The 20,740-nt window shown below is 43.5% G+C and overlaps 1 protein-coding gene across 1 annotated transcript; it reads left to right on the top strand.

Annotated features, from left to right (window-relative positions):
- Positions 1-1,206: 1,206 nt before the first annotated feature.
- On the top strand, positions 1,207-19,676 carry LOC110980770 (ATP-binding cassette sub-family C member 4-like). Its single transcript, XM_087146051.1, has 27 exons — positions 1,207-1,474; positions 5,352-5,462; positions 6,177-6,297; positions 6,907-7,122; positions 7,293-7,382; positions 7,857-8,020; positions 8,144-8,269; positions 8,586-8,835; positions 9,052-9,423; positions 9,736-9,825; positions 10,222-10,413; positions 10,622-10,803; positions 11,143-11,239; positions 11,448-11,636; positions 11,851-11,988; positions 13,909-13,986; positions 14,102-14,306; positions 14,634-14,713; positions 14,980-15,130; positions 15,589-15,819; positions 16,410-16,516; positions 16,647-16,838; positions 17,237-17,392; positions 18,040-18,129; positions 18,594-18,766; positions 18,921-19,026; positions 19,361-19,676. Exons 1-27 carry the CDS (start codon positions 1,263-1,265, stop codon positions 19,550-19,552), a joined length of 4,311 nt encoding a protein of 1,436 aa, XP_087002177.1. The 5' UTR covers positions 1,207-1,262; the 3' UTR covers positions 19,553-19,676.
- The last annotated feature ends 1,064 nt before the right edge of the window (positions 19,677-20,740 follow it).

The raw sequence follows: 20,740 nt of genomic DNA, 5'->3' as shown, positions 1-20,740 counted from the left end.
CTACTTCTGCCACAAAATAAATAGATTTGAAAGTCGAATGGATCCCTCATGGCGATAACCTATAGAAGCAAATTTACTTAATAGACAGCAGGATTAACTTGGACGATTGAGGTGTTCCCCAGTTGTTCTTTTCTTTCTTGGACAGGTTGTGGGGGCCACGATACGGGAACAGATTTGCAAACGAGCATAATGCAAACCTGCCAGTCTTTAGTTCCAATTGTACATTGGAGCCCAACGATTCACGTTAACGTCTCCATTGCAGATTGGAGTGATAACTGGTTAGTGTCACTCAAAGATTTATTCTCAAATTAAAGCTCTTCAACGTACAAAACTTGAAGAATAAAGGCAGAGGTAGCTCCTGCAGTATTTCGGCCTTTGTTAAATTCGAATTCTAGCCCATATCATGCATGGTATCGTTATCGAAGTCTTTGGGTTTACTAGCAGCCCTGAGAACATTTCTGTTCAAGGGAAAAACACCAATTCTGAGATTGGCACAACAAAAAATGAAAATCAAGTTTTATGTATACTGTTGCAAGGATGAACTGACAGACAGGACGAAGCTCGTGCATGCTGCATGGCTAGTAAAATAAAGCTTTGCCGTATGGCTGAAAAGAGAGGTAATTCTGTTTGGTAGCTGGTAGAAGGGGTTGGTGGACCCGCAAGGCCGAATGTGTAAAGCATACATGGGGGAGGCGGGATGAGAAGCGAGTTTGTGCTATAGAAAAAAAATATTTGCGAATAATGGTCTTGTGTGCTCTCCCACGGCAGTAAAGTTTGAAACAGTCCAGCAAGCCCCCCTCGCGAAGTAGTAATTAAAGAGCACGAGCTAACATCACACCATTAAGTTTTAGGTCGAAGTCGCATGGCACAGGTTTCCAACAGAAAAAGTTTTATTTTTACTGATCACAGCAGTTAGGTCTGTTCATGGAGATGGTCTGTTCAATCATTTTCATTAAGGCTACAGCATAGTCAAGTGGATTTATCGAGCTTTTTTACACCGCAGTAATTGTTGGTTACCGGGTCCCCCAGCCAAATCAACAAGCGTACTTGCGACTCCATTTTGAAGTGACCGGCATGATCAACAAAGCATGACCACCACAATAAACGTCCAGTCGATTGAAAAGAGTGCGTGCTCCACGTGTGCACGGCATGCGCACATCAACATGACTAGTAGGTCAAGGACGTACTACGGCTATTAGGCTCCGGTTTGTAGCCCGACCAAATACAAGTACATGTACGTGTACATGTAATATTGTTCTTCCATGGTTCGTCCATATGGTTCATCGGAGCACAACAGACACAAACCCGGCCAACTTCTCATGGCGGCTCATGACAGCTGGAGTTCATCAGCGGGCGACAGCAATGGTATTCAAGAGTCCGGGGTCATTATCAAACCTTGTGAGGCACCATGCCAAAGCAAAAGACAGACACATCCACTGTCAAGGGCAGGAGTCTTCTCTAAAGCATTCTTCATGTGAGTTAAAACCAGTTTCCAAGACCTCCTGCTCATATCAGAGAGCTATCCATATTGCATTATAAACTCCCCCATGGTTGGGCTTTTTCTACGGTGGTAAAAGTTCAATCATGTAGGAAAGGAAACTGGACCACAGATTTCCATACTCGGAACATTACAAGACATGCTGTGCGCAAAGGTTATGAGACTGGTCGGGATATTCTTAGTATTTTGCAATGAAGTTGCTTCAATATTTTCCCGGCATGATTTCTGAAAACGTGACGTGCTGTCCCAGGAGAAAATTTCAGTTGATTCCCATTGAATCCCATTGGATTTTTCAATGGGACCCAATAGGACTCAACTGGATACAAAAGGACCAAATGGGATCCCATTGGTTTCAATGGGACATATTCACACAGACTTATCATTCCATTTGAATCCCATTGAGTCCCATTGGTCATTTTAATGTCACCCAATGGGTTCCAACTGGATTCCAATTGGATACAATGGACCGGATGAGACCCCATTGGTTTCAATGGTACATATTCACAAAGACCTATCATTCCAGTTGAATCCCATGGAGTCCCATTGATCATTTTAATGTCACCCATTGGTTCCAAATGGATTCCAACTGGATACAATGGACCGGATGTGACCCCATTAGTTTCAATGGTACATATTCACAAAGACCTATCATTCCAGTTGAATCCCATGGAGTCCCATTGATCATTTTAATGTCACCCAATGGGTTTCAAATGGATTCCAACTGGATACAATGGACCGGATGTGACCCCATTAGTTTCAATGGGACATATTCACAAAGACTTATCATTCCAGTTGAATCCCATTGAGTCCCATTGATCATTTTAATGTCACCCAATGGGTTCCAACTGGATTCCAACTGGATACAATGGACCGGATGTGACCCCATTGGTTTCAATTGGACATATTCACACAAACTTACATCTCAGTTGAATCCCATTGAGTCCAATTGGTCATTTTAATGTCACCCAATGGATTCCAACTGGATACAGTGGGACCGGATGGGATCCCATTTGTTTCAATGGGAGATGTTCATGTGGACTTTACATTCCAGTTGAGTCCATTTGAATCCCATTGGTCATTTAAATGGCACCCAGTAGGTTCGAATTACATACAATGGGGCCAAATGGGATCCAGTTGGTTTCAATGGGAGACAGTCGTGGGGTTTACATTCCATTTGGGTCCCTTTGAGTCCCATTGATAACATAAACTGGTTAATACACAGGACTGGATCTGAGTGTTTAGTGCCATTAAAGTCCAGAAATTGTTGAGGGCAAAATTAGCTTTAAGAGTCCAATGTCCTTGGTTCATAAAGATTTCTAGAGTTCTGGACGTAAATCAGACTGAGTGTACAATTCTGAGACCAGTGTGAGATAATTTGAGATTAATTAGTTCAGCTGAGTATGAGTAACTCAGTGGCGACAGTTCAGAGATTAATACATGATGTAATCCCTCTGCCATACTGGTGGTTCTCTTAATTATTCGCTCAGACTGTCTCGCTCTCTGTTACTGAGAATCTGGCTTATGCTGGGCTGGGTCTTCAACGAAGTCCAGTGCAGCTGGTGGTTGTGCGATACTCTGTGCCATTCATTCTGACGATGTAGGAGAGGGTTGTGTAAGCAGTACCGACATTGCATCTCCGACTGGACCAAGTTTTCCATTCGTCCGGATCTTCACCCGGGCAAGATCTCCAGTTGGTACAATGACTTGGCACCGTGCTTCTGGTTGAAGTAGACTTCTTCCTTAGAATCGGATGCAGCATTTGCTTGTTTCAGCTTTGTCTAGTTAGTGGCCCCTGAAGGAGATTATTGGGCACCATTGGTAGGGTAGTGCGTAACTCTCCGCCCATCATCAGACTTCCTGAACTAACATCCAGGCTTCAGAGTGGGGTTGCTCGGTATGTCTCGAGAGCTTGAATGGGATCTGGTTGGTACAGGATACTCTTGGTAATATAGACAGCTTTTCCTGCCTGCGATTAATGTGGTTGAAGCCAAATTCTTTTGCGAATCGCTGAAACCGTCCCTGAATATGTGGGGCATTATCAGATGCAACAACTTCAGGGATGTCATATCATGCAAATTAAGTTGATGACTACCAATGCTGTTGGTTTCACAAGGTGATGAATCTCAATCCACCTCGAATAGTAGTCAACGATCACCAAGTACACCTTCCCTCTCAGCTCTGCAAGGTCAAAAGCAATGCGTTGCCATGCTTGTTGTGGTAAGGGTGTGGGCTATAATGAGTTCTGCTCTCTGTGCTGGTTGCTTTTCTCTGCAGAATTCATATTGCTGAATGGGCTGGGCAATGTCAGTACCAATTCCAGGCCACCGTATCGCTTGATTTGCACGAAATAGGGTTTTAGTGACCCCATGGTGACCCTTAGTTTCTCCGCATTTTTGCCTGTATCCCCTGTGGGATGATGATGCGATCCTCATGCCAGTATGCTGTTGATCTCGCTTATCTAATCTTGTTCGTCCCAGTATCGTTTGATATCAGGCTGCACATCCTTGACATACTTCAGCCAACTATCTTTCACGTACAATGATACAATAAAGTCTCATTAGCGATTTCTGCAAGTTTAGCAGCTGGCCACTGGCTGGTTACCAGGCTCACATGTGCTGCAACTTTGGCTACAATATCATCACTGCAATCAGCTATCTGGTCTGCATGCACTGGAGCTCTAGACAGGGTATCTGCACCGGCTTGGGTCTTACTCTAGACAGGGTATCTGCACCGGCTTGGGTCTTGTCTGGTGAGTAAACTGCTGTACATTGGAATTTCATGAGGCGCATCAGTCAGCGCTGACATCTCAGGGGTGCTTCACAAAGGTTCTTTTAATTTATCAAGGACACCAGCGGTTTGTTTTCAGTTGATAGTGTCGCATGAAGCCCTCTGATGTAGAAATACAACCTCTCGCATGCCCATACACTGGATAATAACTCTTTCTCAATTTGGGCATACTTCCTCTCAGTAGGATTCAGGGCACAGGGACAGTAAGCCACTGGCTTTCATGTGTCATCTTCCTGCTGCTGGAGCAAACGTCGTCCCAGCCCATAGCTAATGGCATCTGCGCTTACCATGGTAGACTTAGCAGGATCATTGAAGGCCAGTGTTGGTGATATGGTGAGGAGTTTCCTTAGTTGTTGGAATGCAGTCTTTTTGAGCTCCACACATCCAGTCAACATCGTCTTTCAGCAGATCTGTGATTGGGGCTGTTGCTGACGCTACAATCGGAATGAAGCAGGACAACCAGTTGACCATGCTCATGAGCCTCGTTACTGCATCCTTTGATGTCGGTGGGGGCATTTCGACAATTGCTGCAATTTTCACGGGATTGGCCTGTATTCCATACTTGTCCAGCTGTAGACCATGAGAGGTAATTCTTTCTTGAGCAATCATTGATTTTTCCTTGTTTAGTCGCAGGCCAGCTTTCTGTAGCAGTTGGATGATATGATGCACTCGTTGATCGTGCTCTGCCTGTGTTCGGCTGGTGATGAGAATGTCATCAATGTAGATAACTTCATCCAGATTCACTAGCAGGTCACTCATAATACGTTGATACAGCTCAGGCGCTCACAGAGGAGGCGTGTAAAGCGCATTGCGCATTGTGATTGGCCAATACGGTCCAAACTCTTGAAGGCGCCCTACCGTGTATCCCCCATTGCACGAATGGTTTCAAAAAGAGGACAAATAACCGAATTAATGAAGTGAACGAAAGAAACTTGCTGCTTAGTACTACTGGTGAAAAATTCAAATGTTACTTTTTGTCCGAACGAAATTATTCTGTATTGGTGAACATTTCGATCAAAATAATAGCAGTAGTAATAATAATCATTCTTGCTTGTTATTTTCTCAGCTGGATGTTCGGTTTCTTCCGTCGAGGACATAAGAGACCACTTGTGGAAGAAGACTTGTATGATGTTTTGCCGGAAGAGTCTGCAAGTGTGTTAGTGAGTAAACTCCAAAGGTAAGCAGGTCTATGCTGGTACATTTAGCACTGTATAAAACAATTTCACTAATTGTAAGAACATTTGTTTACCTCCATGGCGATGAAACTAACAAATTTGTATTGATTTTCCCGAATGGCTATATTAAGTATATTGCATTTATATTTTAAGTATTCCTATTGTTGTTGTTGATTAATTTTTCATTTTTTCATTCAAATTTCCCCAATGACTGTACCCCTTTCCACAGTCTGTATAAACAGGCCTACAACTGAATGTAGTTTATGGTATTGCTCTATTTAAGACAATACATAGAGAATAAATTATGTGTGCATCGTAACTTCTGTTGCAACGAACGATTTGATTAACAATGTCGAGCAAGCCTTTGTATATCGTATTTGGCAATGTAACATGGCCACTGGTGAACTATTTGGGCTGAATAGGAGCATTTCAAGAACAGATCGATTAATATGACGTCCATGCGCTCTATAGAGTTAAGGGTCTGCCCGACTACGAGTAAATGCAACCGACTGTCTGGCTGTGTTCCCCGTGCATAAAGCATTTTATCACTTTGTCTATAAATATAATTTACCATTATTTACCATACACTCTTCTAACAACACAGTGGTATTCCGCCAAAAAAGTATGGGGTTTACTGAATGAATATCTTTTGTGGTTGCTTCTTATCACTAATGTGATTGTTAAAAGCTACCCATTTGCTTTACTTTTGTTCCTAGGGAATGGAATAAAGAACTGGAAAAAAGTAATTTCACAGGGAGGCCTCCGTCCCTCTGCTGGGCGTTATTAAGAGCGTTTGGTGTGAAGTTCATGTTATATGGTTTGCCCGCTTTCTTTCAGGTACCGTAACTGACAATCTTTTGTCAGATTAATTGTTTGTGAGACTTTGTTTTTATATGAATATTCGCTCCGAATTGCTTTCAAGTAATGCGTTACTGGAAGTGGCCTGATGTGTTACATGCATGATTTAACCCAAAAAGAGCCAGGTTTATATGTTGGTCGATCTCCCAGCCGGGGGCAAAATCCGCACCCCATCCCAAAGGAAGCAGCTCTACCGTACTAAAAAATTTTGGAAACTTGCCATCTGTGTAAAGACCATCCTTATCACTTCAAATATAAAGTTTGAACTCAATTAGACGTTTAGTTTTGATGCTACTTGATTTGCAGTTAGGCTACATGCTTGCCAGTCCGTCTGCATGGAGCGCCTCAGTAGAAAAAGTACATTGGTACGTTTTTGTTGATCTGTCCCGGGAAATGTGCGCTGTGCAAGAATTTTCACAGATTGGTGTAAAAATGGCTGCAAAGACTTACTCTAAAACTCCTTAAGGCTCAATACCTGAAAGCAATGCACATTGGCGATATAGCAAGAATAATGGCAGTGGAAATCCGCTCCCGGCTTTTTTTTAGGGCTAAACGTGATTGTCCTGGTCATGGTTATTTTGCATATAGGAGGTCTTCTTGAAGATGGCCCAGCCGGTGATGTTGGCACGATTGGTTCTTTACTTCTCCACGGACCTCGTATCAACCACGGAGGCCTACTTGCAAGCCGCCGGTCTCTCCTTGTCTTCCCTAGGTCTTGCCGTCTTTCACCATTGGTGTTTCTTCGGCTTCGCACGTATGGGGATGAGGCTCAGAACTGCTTGCTCGGCCCTTGTCTTCAGAAAGGTAATAGGTATTTGTTTTCTTAGCTCTAAGCGGCATCTCATATAATCTAATGGCCTCCATCCTGTTCGTCCAAATACAGTTACGCCGACAAAGTATACCTTGATATCATTGAACCTCAGGCATTGACTCGCCATTGAAGCCCTGTAATTGTCACATTCATTTTATTGAAGGCCCTGAAGCTCAGCAACATTGCTCTCGGAGAGACCACAATTGGTCAGCTGGTGAACATCCTCTCCAATGACGTCAACAGATTCGATATGGTAAGTATGGGACCTGGGCACGCTTCCCAAGCTACCGCCTAGCTCTCCACGTATTTAAAATGGAGAGAAGATATCTGAACAGATCTAGATGAAGCGTGTGAGAAATATTTCATCAGTTGCCGTCTCCTACCGCCCCAGCCGACCGGATGGCTAAGGCCAGCTACCGTAGCAGTCGACAAAATAGCTACAATAATAAACGGGGTGTCATAAGTTTAGTTCCTGCCTCAGCAGGCTTGTGATTTTGGTTTTTATTAACTCTTGAAAGACACCTATTCCTGGTAACTTGACGGTTTCCCTCGTCTGGAAGTGTTTAGAGCTAATGTGGCATGCTTGCATTATGTTTGTTTTATCGGGCTTGAAAACGCATTCGCTCCTTTCTATTGTTCTTGGCGGCTGTCCTTTAAAAACTGGGCCTTTTGAAACTTTCTCTTCTTCTTCCCTGTTTTCTGAACCAATACTGTTTCCATTTGGCAGGCCTTTAACTTTGCACATTATTTGTGGATAGCACCGTTCCAGCTGATTGTGCTGTTCCTCCTATGTTGGCGAGAGATCGGAGTTTCCTGCCTGGCGGGGCTCTCCGTCTTGATCTTGATGGCGCCCTTGCAGTGTTACGCGGGGAAGCTGTTTTCTAAGTTGAGGTAAGGTCCACTTTGTCAAGACATGCTGTTCCTGAAAGTACACGTCCATTTTGTCTTTATGCCCCTTTAAGAAGCCTATACTCTTGACAAGTGTTCTCCCTTTCCTCCTTCTCTCCTTGTCAGATCCAAGACGGCCCTGTTGTCTGATGCCAGACTCCGCATCATGAATGAAGTGATATCAGGGATGCGTGTCATCAAGATCTACGCCTGGGAACCATCCTTTGGAAAACTAGTCGCTGAAAGCCGAAGGTAGGTGTATAGCCACAGTACATTGCCTTAAACCAGTATTTGATTTTATGTTGCACCAGTGGACAGCTTCCTTTCCGGCATTGTAGTGTAGAGTTCAATAAAAGGAAGTATACAAAACGCATGGAAGCTCTTGGAAAACAATGAAACTGAAATGAAACGATACACGACAGCAGTAATTTCACTTTGAGAAGGAATTTTCCTGAAGACGATCATTAATTACTGCTCGATATGTTGAGAACTTGCCGCTGCGAGTTGAGCATTGGTAGACATTGGAAGATGTAGAGATTTCTGCTCGTTTTGCTCTTTTGGTCTGCAGCAAGGAGATACACAAGATACTGCACAGCTCCTATTTACGCGCACTGATCGACGGCCTGCTGTTCGATTCTACCTTACTGACGACATTTGTTACGTTCGTAGTCTACGCGTCGCTTGGCAACCCCGTGACGTCGTCTAAGGTATTTGCAGTAGTCTCGTTGTTTTACGGCGCTCGACTCAGCCTGTCCTTATTCTTCCCATTGGGTGTGATGAACGGGGCGGAGGGACTCGTCTCCATCCACAGGATTCAGGTGAGGGCAAACATCACAGACCTGGGAATGAGGTGGATTGCCAAACCCACTCTCCAAAATAACCAAGAATAAACCCGGATACCCCCAATAAACATAATAATCCTCAAAGGCCTGAAATGTTGTTTGTAAAAATGTGAACACATTAGCGCTAGTTAAACTCAGATGGTCTTTAGGTGTTTACAACGCATGCAAACTATTTCTACATTTAATAACCAGAAATTTCTACTTATGGAAGAGCTCGAGAGAAACGCTGATGAGGCCACTGTGGATGTTACTGCCAATGCTGGATCGGAAAAGCCCGCAATTCTCTTGGACGAGATAAAAGCAAATGGCGTCGTTGCTTTGAGGAAAGCTAATGGTGAGAGCGCCGCGGAAGATGTCACGGACGCCTCACAGCGCCTGGAAAAAGAAGCACGAACGAGCAGCGAAAACTATCTGATCCAATCTGAGGGAGATCAGGAGGTTGGAGGTTACGTTGGGCCTGCTGGGATGGAGGAAGATGACGATCTTGACAAGCCCGAACCTTCCCTGAACACAGAAGACAAGAAAGGAATTGTTGTGAAGAATTTGTATGGATCTTGGAACAAGGTGTATCTAACCCATTCCACCTCAGAAGCTTTCCTCTCTCCCCCTTCATATCCTATTACTCCAGTGATAAGTAATTGGTTTATTTGGCACAACATTTTTGCTGATTTTCTCCGATTTTCAGCTTGTTTGTACTCCAACTCTCTACAGAATGATAGGAATTCATTTTTTAGATTTCTGCTTTTTCCCAGTTGTTTTCAAGTTTTTTTCGACATTCGCTCTCACATCCCTGTTTGGTGACATCATTCTGATCACATTCAGCCGTCTTTATAATGTAAAGATTTAATCTTCTTTTGAATACGTTGTTCAAACAAGGATGTTAGCAACACTGTGCTTCAAGACATCAGTTTTCGCGTTGAGGAGGGAGAGCTTCTCGCGGTGATCGGTCCCGTTGGGTGTGGAAAGGTGAGCTTACTAGGCCTAACATTAATTTTGTCGTCAAACGCTTGGTGTTAATGCAATATCCTTGGTATGTACACCTGAACTGTATATTAGGACCAGTGAACCTATCAAAACTCTCTATTTGTATGTCATAAGAGTGTAGCACAGTAGACTTTCAACACTTTTTGATGAACGTGTATCTACTTGTATACAGCACTACAGGACATATACCAGCCTTAAACCCTAGAGTACAGGGAAATGCTTGGGCTTGATATCTACACTATGTCAATACAGGACAATGGGCCTTTGTAGATACCAAGAAACCAAGTTGGTATATCCATAATTAATATACGTTAAAAACGTCAGGTGAAGGTTTCTGTCATTTTCATTATGTCTGCTTGGTTTATTTTCCCTTGCCAGTCTTCCCTGCTGATGGCCCTGCTGGGAGAACTTCCAACCGTGTCAGGGGTCAATACTCTGATCGGTCGGATTGGCTACACGGCTCAGCAACCCTGGATTGTGTCCGGGTCACTCCGGCAAAATATCCTCTTTGGGAGTGAGTACGAGTCTGCCAAGTACAAGCGAGTCATCAAGCAATGCGCACTCACCAGGGTAGGTCTGCAGCAGACAAAGGCTTTTTTAAAATCCCAGTATCCTCTAAGGCTGTGCTGAGCTCAGTCCATCGTCCTCTTTTGTGTGACTTGATTTGGTCATGCGATCAAGGAAAATCTATGTACCAAGCTTTAACTCAAATGTTTGCCTCGGTGTTTGCTCAAATGTACATGTAGCTTCAGGGACTTCAATAATCTTGCATCCACAGGATATTGAACTGCTATCACATGGAGATAAGACGCTGGTTGGCGAGCGAGGGGTGACCCTTAGTGGAGGTCAGAGGGCAAGGGTCAGCCTGGCCAGAGCCTTGTACAGTGATGCTGATGTATATCTGCTGGATGATCCGCTCAGCGCAGTTGATCCCGCGGTTGGGAGACACCTTTTCGAAAGGTAAGCTTTCTCAATTTCTCATGGATTCTTTTTATATGACGTCATTATTCTGGAATCCTAAAAATGATTCACATCTGCGATGGTGGTTTGAAACCCTTTACCCTTCTTCAGAAACGATATATGACGTTTGTTCTTGCTAGTTAAACATCGGCACAGCACAACAGAGGCTGGCAATTTCTGCGAGATATCGGTTTTGGATAGTGCCGACTCGCACATTCGAAAAAACCTGTATTACAACAACTTCTAAGCACAATATTTATCTACCTTTACTCTGATCTGCAGAGGTATAAAGCTCCCTTTATCATTTAACAGTCAAATAATGAATGTGGTTTTCTAAAGGTGCATCCTTCATCAAATGAGGGACCAGGTGCGGATCCTAGTAACTCATCAGCTGCAGTTCCTAGACAAGGCCGATAAGATTCTCATCCTGAAACAGGTAATTCTTCATTAAAAGCCGTTGAAAACTTCGATTAAGTTTTTGGACTGACAAGCATTCAGTTAGTTTCATACTATTTGAAACATTTAGCCATTTGCCCCGTTTTACTTGTCTGGTTGAAGAGACGTTCAAGTACAAAGTGCAAATTTTAGAGCTGATGGGCTGTCAAAATAATTATGATTCCTTGGCATGTAACATAATCTATTAGGGCAGCGTAGCCGGCTATGGGACCTACCAGGAGTTGCAGGAGGAAGGCGTGGACTTTGCCGCCCTCTTGAAGAAGAAATCCGAGGACAGTGACGACACCGGAGATAAGGAGCAGGTCCTCGAAGGGCGGAAGAGAGAAAGAAACACATCAATGCGCTCCAGTGCTTTGTTTCGTCCAAACCAAGAACAGGTTGGTGTCCTAGTTTTTAAGAGACAAATATCGCTGACCCTGATTCGAAAATTCACAGGGTTTCGTCGTACATGCATATGTTTTTACTGAGTGTATTTATAAATAAAACAAGTGACGTTAATTGAAGAGTCTTTACTACTTTTGATATGATCCATGCGCTTGTATCTTCTCTGTCCTCTTGTCCTCCCTGTCTGGTGTGTCGCCCTTGTTGCAGGCGGAGACACCCGTGGACATCACTCCGGAGGAGATGGCTGTGGGTACCATTGAGTGGATGGTGTATATCCGGTTCTTCCGGGCAGCAGCAGGATTCCTCTTTCTACTCGTCTGGGCGATCATCGTAGTTGGTGCAGAGGTAAAAATACCACTTACTAAAAGGACCTAGTGAAGGTGGGAGCCAGTGACACTTGAGAAATGGGTGCTTATTGTCAGCATCATGCATGAATCGCATCTATTGAATTGCATGCATGATGCTTGAAAACAAATTCCCGGCTCATGACAGTCTGAGCATTTGTCTATAATGAAAGCCAGAGAAACAGCGAAAGCATCGCTTAGTGCTGCTGTCCCAAAACCTTAAACAGAGTGCTGTTTAACTCAGCTCAGCAGAGCCCAGTGGGGAGCAAGGACTTTTAATGTACAAAGTACTTCGCTGATAAGATTTTCAGTGATATCGAGTGCCAGGGGACCTGTCCACCGATATTCATAAAATTTTAAAAAGAAAGTCCAATTATTTCATATCCTTGAAGCTACATTCGAGCAAGATTTGTATTCCAACTCCACCCTGACGCTTGAATGAAACATAAAACTCCTCAAATCAAAAGACTATCACTTGTGTGAGGTCCAATTCAGTGTACAGTGGCGAGACTCAAGATGGCGGTAGCCCACATTCAGATAGCTATAAGTCTTGGAGGTTCGAAATGCAAATGCCTCTGCCCTTGTCGTAAGGTTTGACTACGATATTTAGGCTTTTTATTAGCTTTGTAAAGACGGCTAGTTCTTGGTTGGAAATGTTTTTGCCGATGGTTTAGACCGATGTAGGCGAGATTTTAGTGGCTTCTTATTTAAGTGTTGCACTAGGGGTTGATTTTGGATGCCAAGTGGGTGGAGGTTTAAAAGATGGGTTTTGGAGTGTTTAGTGTGTGTGTGTGCATAAGGAATGCTATTCTCAGTTTTCGATTGAAAGCGTTTATATATGTCGCTTAAACATGTGGTGTAATTTGGTTTAGCAGGAGTGGGAATGAGGTTGGGACCTTTTCCGAAAGCGATCTTTTCACTCTGCGTTAATGTCGCTTTGGAAGGGATGGTTATGAATTATTCATATTGTTCTGCTAATTTAACGTTTTCGATTGGATTTGGTTTCCTTGGCTTTAGCATTGCATGTGACGGAGTAACGGTTTAATTTCCGCTGGTTGTGTTCTCTCTCAGTTTCTTTATGGCTTTTCTTCTAATTGCCATTTCCTTCTGGGGAAGTACGTAGGAATACAGTTGTAAGGTATTTAAATATATTCCTGATTAAAAAAAAACTAATGGCAGTGCTTGGCGATCTCTTTTGGAAGATGGGGTGGTCTTGAAACAGACCGTTTGTTTTGTTGAGAGATTTTATATGAGTGTTTCCTCTTTACGTTTCCTGCCGTTTGTCTTGATCTGGTGAAGAAGCCAAACAGTTGTTGAGATGTGGTGTGATCTTGGCCCTTGTATTCCTCAGCAATTTTCTGCAAGGCTGCCTATCTTGTGCTTGTAAGTTTCTCCTCTGTGGTTACCAGCTGGTGCTGGTATTCCTCCATCGTGCTCTTGGTTAATAGGAGGGGGTGTCTTCCTTTACCGTTTTCTCCAGCGTTCCTCAAAAGAGCTCTGGAATTTCAGAGAGTGGTGCGGTGGTCATACCCTGATTTCTATGTAAGCTGGTAGTGTGGAGTCTCAATGGCCTTGGACAAAAATCGGGTTCGGGGCGTTATTTGGCTCTTGACACCAGGGCTTTCACCCGCTGAAATTGTGCTTCCCACAGGCGGTGGGAGACTTGATGTTCGTGTTGATGGATGGTTCAGGGGTGTTCAGTTCAAGTGACAGGAGTAATGACTCCTCGTTACTGGAGTTGGTTTCCGACTGCAGGTGATGTTTGATGATTCGGAGCTGAACGGAGACGGTGGTGGTTGACGGCTTGTCTTGCTCTTTGTCTTACTGGCACATTCGCTGAGTTTAGACATTTTAGACAAACAGCATTGTGATCAACAAATCAACAAAGTTGCTTCATATTTTGCTTTGCTTTCCGACTCAGGCTGCGCTGACTTTCACGGACCTCTGGCTGGCGACGTGGGCTTACGAGGAAGAGAAGGATTTGGCAGCCAGAAATCAGGTCAGCTGATACTCATAGTCCAGATTACAAATAAGAAAAATTACCTTTGACATTTTAAATTGTATTTATGTCCCTTTAATTTTCAGTCTGTCCAATCTGTTTTGCATTGCTACAGAATTTTCAGAATGCCAGCAAATACGACAACCAGTCACATTACGTCAGAATTTACGCCATGTTGTGTGGAGGATCGACGCTTCTCTTGCTTGTCCGTAGCTTTCTGTTCTTCCACCTGTTCGTGACGGCCTCACGGGCTCTTCACAACCAAATGTTCGCCTCTATAATCAGGGCACCCATGCAGTTCTTTGATACGAATCCAGTGGGTAAGACGAGTCGACTGTGTGCTACAGCGCTCGTAGTGTGAAGTTAATGCAATCCATGTATTTACCCCGTGATCTGTGGGAAAAAAAGGAGTGGTTGTCTGCAGGACAAAATAACCAAGAGCCTTCTCATGGCCAAATTCGACATTTTGGTAGATGTTCATTGGACAGTTTTGGACACGTTATTCGCACGTGATGTTATATGCGGTATGGACTGTGCTTGCTCTGTTCAACGGGCCATTTTCTTACTATGAGATCCTTTAATTTCTTCTCACTTTTGTATTACAGAGGAGAGCGGGGGCACTGAATGTGTTCATGTTCTATTTTCAGGTCGAATTCTGAATCGCTTTGCCAAGGATATCGGCTTCATGGACGATGTCTTGCCAGAAACATTCACAGACTTTCTGCAGGTAAGGTTCTTTCAGACTTAACCAAATTGCTTATTCAACACTACAAGTGAACACTATAATAAAATATAAATCGTTAACATTAATTTGAAATGCGTTGTTGGGAAACCTGACGAAATCCCAAGCCTCTACATAGTTAGCGCGCATTGAATGAATTTACTTTCTTCGTGGCAGTTCCTCAAATAATTTTGAATGCACAAAAGATAATGAGATCAGATTTTTTTCCCGTAAATTGTGATTTTTCGCTTATTTTTAACCTTCCTGTCCAGATCACGGTGAATACCTTAGCCACTGTCATCTTGATTTCCATCTTCAACCCTTTCTGCCTCGCCTTCGCCCTCCCGATCGCCGTTGTGTTTTTCCTCACAAGGAGATACTACTTAGCCTCCTCTCGGGACGTCAAGAGGCTAGAAGGAGTAGGTACGCCAGTTAAGATCACAAACCCGTTGGAGTAAAGTTGAAGATATTGGTAACAACATATTTTTGACTTGAAGGACGTTAGCATGTGCTCTTCATGCAGGTCTGCAGATAGTTTGAGACGACTTCTGATTGGCATTTGCGATATTTCTCACATTACCCTTGAAGGGTTTGGATTTCATTTTTGTTGAAGATGTTTTATAAGAACCTCTCACCCACAGCTTATAAAATTGTTTTGTTTACATACGTGGAGCTACTTTTGCATTCGTTCTGTCATTACAAACTGATTTTTCTCACTAATTTCATCTGGTAAAGGCGATGGCATATCCACTGTGCAAGTATTATGTGCATGACTCAGTTTGAATCCATTTTACTGCATGATATGATACGCTGCAATGTAGTCCGTTTATTTAATAGCTTCAGATAAAAAATACTGTTTTATCTTGTGTTCCTGTTTGCAGCTCGCAGCCCGGTGTTTTCTCACCTGTCGGCCACTCTGACTGGTCTAAGCACTGTCCGGGCGTTCAAGGCCCAGCAGCGCTTCATCGCGGACTTCGACGGGTACCTGGACGGCCACACCCGGGCCTGGTTCCTCTTCCTGGCCACGTCCCGCTGGTTAGGAGTGCAGCTGGATTTCTTTAGCAGCTTGTTCATCTGCGGTGTTTGCTTCACTAGCATCTTGGCTGCTGGCCGTAAGTTTAAGGCGACCGCACTACAGATGGATTAGAAAAGTAATATACACGTTATTTTTTACATCTTTACTGATGACTGGGTCTTTAATTTTAATGGCCATCGTCATCTTTGAAGCTGCAGTTCATAACAACTTTCATTAAGACATTACTTGGCCAGATAGCATTACAAAAAATGCACACTTCTGCTGCTTTTGCTTACTGTCGCGTCATAGAGACAATAATTGCAAAATGCGCCAGTTGTTATGGGCGTGTACTTAATTTAGATATTTGGACAAGGATTCCTCACCGTATCTATCTGTTACATTTTTATAATTTTACTGAATGCACGTTTCTGGCATTTTGAGTCGAAAGTTGTGTCATGTTTGTCGGTAACCCTAACCCTCCTCAATCTTTCACCTGTTGGAGGACTGAGGAGTGTTACAGTTAAAAATGTATCAATTTGGCAATGGGTCTCCACTTGGCGAAAATGTTGTGCACTGGTGATTTTTTATAAAGATCTTGCTCGTTTCGTTTTACAGTAAAACCGAGATTAATCACTCAGTGTAGCACATAATCACTAAAGTCAAAACACTGTTGTTTTGTTTGTTCAGTCCTTGATCTGAACTCTGGCATTGTTGGTCTGTCGTTGACGTACGCCATCAGCCTAACGGGGACATTTCAGTGGGCGGTTCGACAGAGCGCAGAAGTAGAAAACCAGGTTAGTCTACCGGTATCAATTTTGGCCAAACTTTGTGCTTGGCTAGTGTAAATCCATACATGGATGTTACATTTTAACAAAATTAGTTGCATAATAATGGCAATGCCACCGTCCATTTCTGTACACTCAGATGACATCTGTGGAGCGTGTGTGTCAATACATCGATATCGAGCCTGAGGCTCCCTTGGAGACCAACCATAAGCCGCCTCCTGACTGGCCACAAAAGGGAGGTATCACACTCCAAGATACCTCCCTCAGATACACTGAAGACGGGCCTCAGGTGCTGCGAAATATCAGCTGCTCCATCAAGCCAAAAGAAAAGGTATGGCTACATAGACCAAAGTCTGATATCAGGATTGCCACCTTTGGAATAACAACCCTTTCGGTGTCAAAGGAAAATACAAACCTGTAACTTGAAATCAGAATTGGGTTCAGAGGGAAAAGGTCGATTCTGATAAGTTTTACATCAAGTCTGTGAGGGGGACAAAACATGAAGAATCAACCTTCAAGACGTAGTGTGCCTTTCATTTCACTTTACAACTCTGACGGGAGTAATGTGACTAAAACCAACAACAGTCCAAAAACCTACATTGTCATTGAAACATTGGCTTATAATTGCATGTGCATTGAGCTGAATTGAGGTCAAACTCATCAAGCTTGCAAGGTAAGCAAATTACAGCTGGTATTAAAATGACCAGTACCGACCGTTTCGGCTTTCAGGTGGGCATCGTGGGCAGGACTGGGGCTGGCAAGAGCTCCCTGATGACGGTGTTGATGCGACTGGCCGAGCCCACGGGCACCATCATGATAGACGGTGTCAACACGACGCTGATCGGGCTGCACGACCTCCGCAAGAAGGTCTCCTTCATCCCACAGGTAAAACGTCCAGTTTATATTATGAGCACAAGTTTAACTGGGCTCGAAAAGCCTCGATCTTTTCTGGGGCACGGACCCTTATAGAGTACATTGTCTCGCACTTGGTCGGACACCAGTGAGTTTGTAAAGGTCGTATTGTCTTTCCTCCACTTCATTGTCAGGCTATTGTTATGCATTACAAGCAACATGAAGTCAACTAGCCTGTATATCTTTCTATCTACTTTGTGAAACAGGGGAGGAAATGTGTGCTTGGCTGGTCTGAAACGTTTAAAACCGGCTCAGCAGAATAGACGCAACTAACGCCCTGGCCTTTGGCTCCATAATTAATTGTGTCGATTCACCTGTTCATCCCATTTCTTTATTCCTATTCATGAATTCCTTTTGAGTCTGAAGTTTAAACAAAGTTAAGCACTTCAAATTTCCAACATCCCTCCAGCCACGTTATGTTTTGTGCCGCCGCGCAAATCAGTACTTTCTCAATCTTTTTGTAAGACTGGCTACGTTACAGGCTCTCGGCCAGCAGGAATGGCTTAGCTGTCTCGGGTATTTACGAATACTGGTTAACAGATTACTATAGGTAATTATGTTCACCCGTTTGTCGGAACATATTGCTGTATTGATATTCCTTTGATTTTTAATTTTAATAGGATCCAATTCTGTTTAGCGGAACACTGCGGAAGAACCTGGATCCGTTCGATGACCACGCTGATTGTGATGTATGGAGAGCCATTGAAGAGGTGTGTTGAGTACAAAACACTGGGTGAAGCTAGCTGTTATAGCAATTCTCGTCAAACGTGACAATCGCAGTATGGTCAAAGAGGTGTGCGCTACTTGCACTTGAATAAAACTTTTAAAGCAGGATTGGACGTATTTTCAGTTAGGCCTTTTTTTTGCAAAACTTTAAACAGGCGATGTGATTGAGTATGCCCACTTCGAAATATGAAGCATGAAATGATTGGCATAGTTATCGAATCAAGTTCAACTCCTTTGAATCATTTCGATGGACGATTGGAAATTGGAAATAAACCTGAGAAATGTGGATCAAAAAATGACGTGTTTTTGCAAACAATTGCAACAATTCTGAATCAAAATATCGTTCCTGCACTTCCATACAAGTCCTGTGTATGGATTCTAATCCCGCACTACTCATCAAGCCTGTTTCTTGGCATTCCAAACAAACAAACAAGAAACTTTTCAACAGGTGGAGTTGAAGCCAGCGGTGGAAGAACTCCCTGACAAGCTGGAGGCAGTCCTCACAGAGGGAGGCACCAACTTCAGTGTGGGTCAGAGACAGCTGCTGTGCCTGGCCAGGGCCATCCTACGTCAGAACAAGATCCTGATAGTGGACGAGGCCACGGCCAACGTGGACGTCAGGTCAGGGTGTTTGTTTCACTTTCAGTCGAGATTGTGACCCGTGTCAAGTCCGTCTACCGTACAAAAAAGAGTCATCATTCTCAATAAACAAGTAATCGGTTCGTAGTGTTTAAGCTCTTTCCTGTGACTGCTGTTGCCTCTATTGCATTTATAGAACTGACCGGTTGATCCAGGCGACTATCCGACAGAGATTCAAGCACTGCACGGTCCTAACCATAGCTCACCGCCTCAACACCATCATGGACTCCGACAAGGTCATGGTAAGAGGCTTTCAATGGAAGGTGCACCGTTTTAATCCCCGAATGGAACTCTCCTTTACACATATAATCACATTTTGAGTCCATACACTGCATGTTGAGTATAATAACGTGCAATAATGAAGCACAATACACCATGACATCCATCTTACCCCAACTCCTCGACTGCTTAAGGTGTTGTACTGAAGTGTGGTATTCCAGCAGCGTACGTGCAAAACGAAGCAGCTCAGAGGCCAATCGGGAACAGGTGTGGTCTGATCCCGAATGACCTTGCCCCTTTCGAAATATCAAACTGGCTTATTCGTACCAGTCACAGCTGAATCTTGTCCCTTTCCAGGTACTTGATGCGGGGCGTCTGATCGAGTTTGACGAGCCTTACACTCTGCTCCAGGAGGACAGTGCCTTCACCAGGATGGTCCAAGAGACGGGCAAGGCTGAGATGGCCAAACTCCTACAGATTGCAGCTGACAAGCATGCAGAGAAAGTTGCCCACGACCCGGAAGACACATCTGATATACCGGTCTCTTAGCATGGAAAAAGAATCGATCGGCCTAAGTGACAACAAATGATTTCAAGCTTTTGAAGTGTTGAAAAGATATGCGATAAGTTAATGCCTCTCGTCATACTGGTGGGAAGTGTCATTCTTTCACTGTCCGTGGATTGCTGTAAAATATGTTTCTTGGTACGACAGAGTTGTAAGTGCGTAATTTAAAAGCCGGCTCTCTTTCAATGTCGATGTTTTTTGGTGAGTGGATTTTTGGTATGCTTTGCAAACTGTCCGGGGAGCACCCCGTTTCTAATTGAGAGTTTTGTTTAAATTTTGCATTGTATCAAGCGTTTTCTTCATGCTCATAGGAAGATGTTTATTAGGTAATTATTTTTTTCCCAAATGGTTGAGGTAGCAGGAAAAAGTTTCTTATTTTGCAACACTGGGCAGACTAACAACAAAACATTTGCTTGAGGAGTACTGCTTTTGAATAGTGATAGAACAGACTGTTAAATTAAAATCGCCTTTAAAGTTCATTTATCTTTAAAATAATAATTATCTTATACATATACGAAGCTTTCATGTCTGCATAAAGTTAATTGTCGTTCAGTGTCAAAATTAATGTGATGGCACGCGGTTGGGTGCCCTGGCATGTGCGCGGAGAGCAGGTGGTGGAAGACAGGCCTGGAACCAGTAGAGTCAGAACTCTGGCTTTTTCTTCCAAATTCTATTTTTATTTATCCCTTGACCACTCGGAAAACGAGATCCATGCACTCCAAGCAAGACAGATAATTAAACGGAGCCCCTGCGAAGCAAACACATATAGAAGTGTTGTGTTTCAATCATTATAAACTTATTACACACATTAATGCATAATTTTTATAACAAACAGAATAACAACTGTAACCGTTTGGGCTTACCTAACAGGCACCAATTCAACTTGGTATAGGCCTTACCCAGAATTCTTCAGTCCTCCAAGTTCAACGGCGGAATGTTCAAGGTTGCCTTTGTACATGCAGCTGATTGGAGAACTCGGAAATGATCTGCCAAAGCAATACAAATATTGTAGTGATACAATTAAACAACACGCCATGTATAAATACATGAACGATCCCTTAATACTCACTGTACCATATCTTTGGGCCACTGACATCGCGCACTGCGACTGTAGCGGTGACTACACTTTTTCTTGCTGGATAGGTCAAAGGTCATCCTTGAGAAACTACCAGT

Source organism: Acanthaster planci, linkage group LG14, assembly GCF_054643075.1.
Source record: "Acanthaster planci isolate LZ-2023a linkage group LG14, COTS_SCS, whole genome shotgun sequence".
Classification (NCBI taxonomy): Eukaryota; Metazoa; Echinodermata; class Asteroidea; order Valvatida; family Acanthasteridae; genus Acanthaster; species Acanthaster planci.
Note: the sequence above shows the minus strand (reverse complement) of the source record. Positions and strands in the feature narration are given on the sequence as shown.

Excerpts from the sequence above, each read along its gene's own strand:
- LOC110980770 (XM_087146051.1), top strand. The coding sequence starts at position 1,263 with ATGGTTCGTCCATATGGTTCATCGGAGCACAACAGACACAAACCCGGC. Across the intron at positions 7,383-7,856 it reads ACGTCAACAGATTCGATATG|GCCTTTAACTTTGCACATTA; the intron begins GTAAGTATGGGA and ends TCCATTTGGCAG. Across the intron at positions 10,804-11,142 it reads GGGAGACACCTTTTCGAAAG|GTGCATCCTTCATCAAATGA; the intron begins GTAAGCTTTCTC and ends GGTTTTCTAAAG.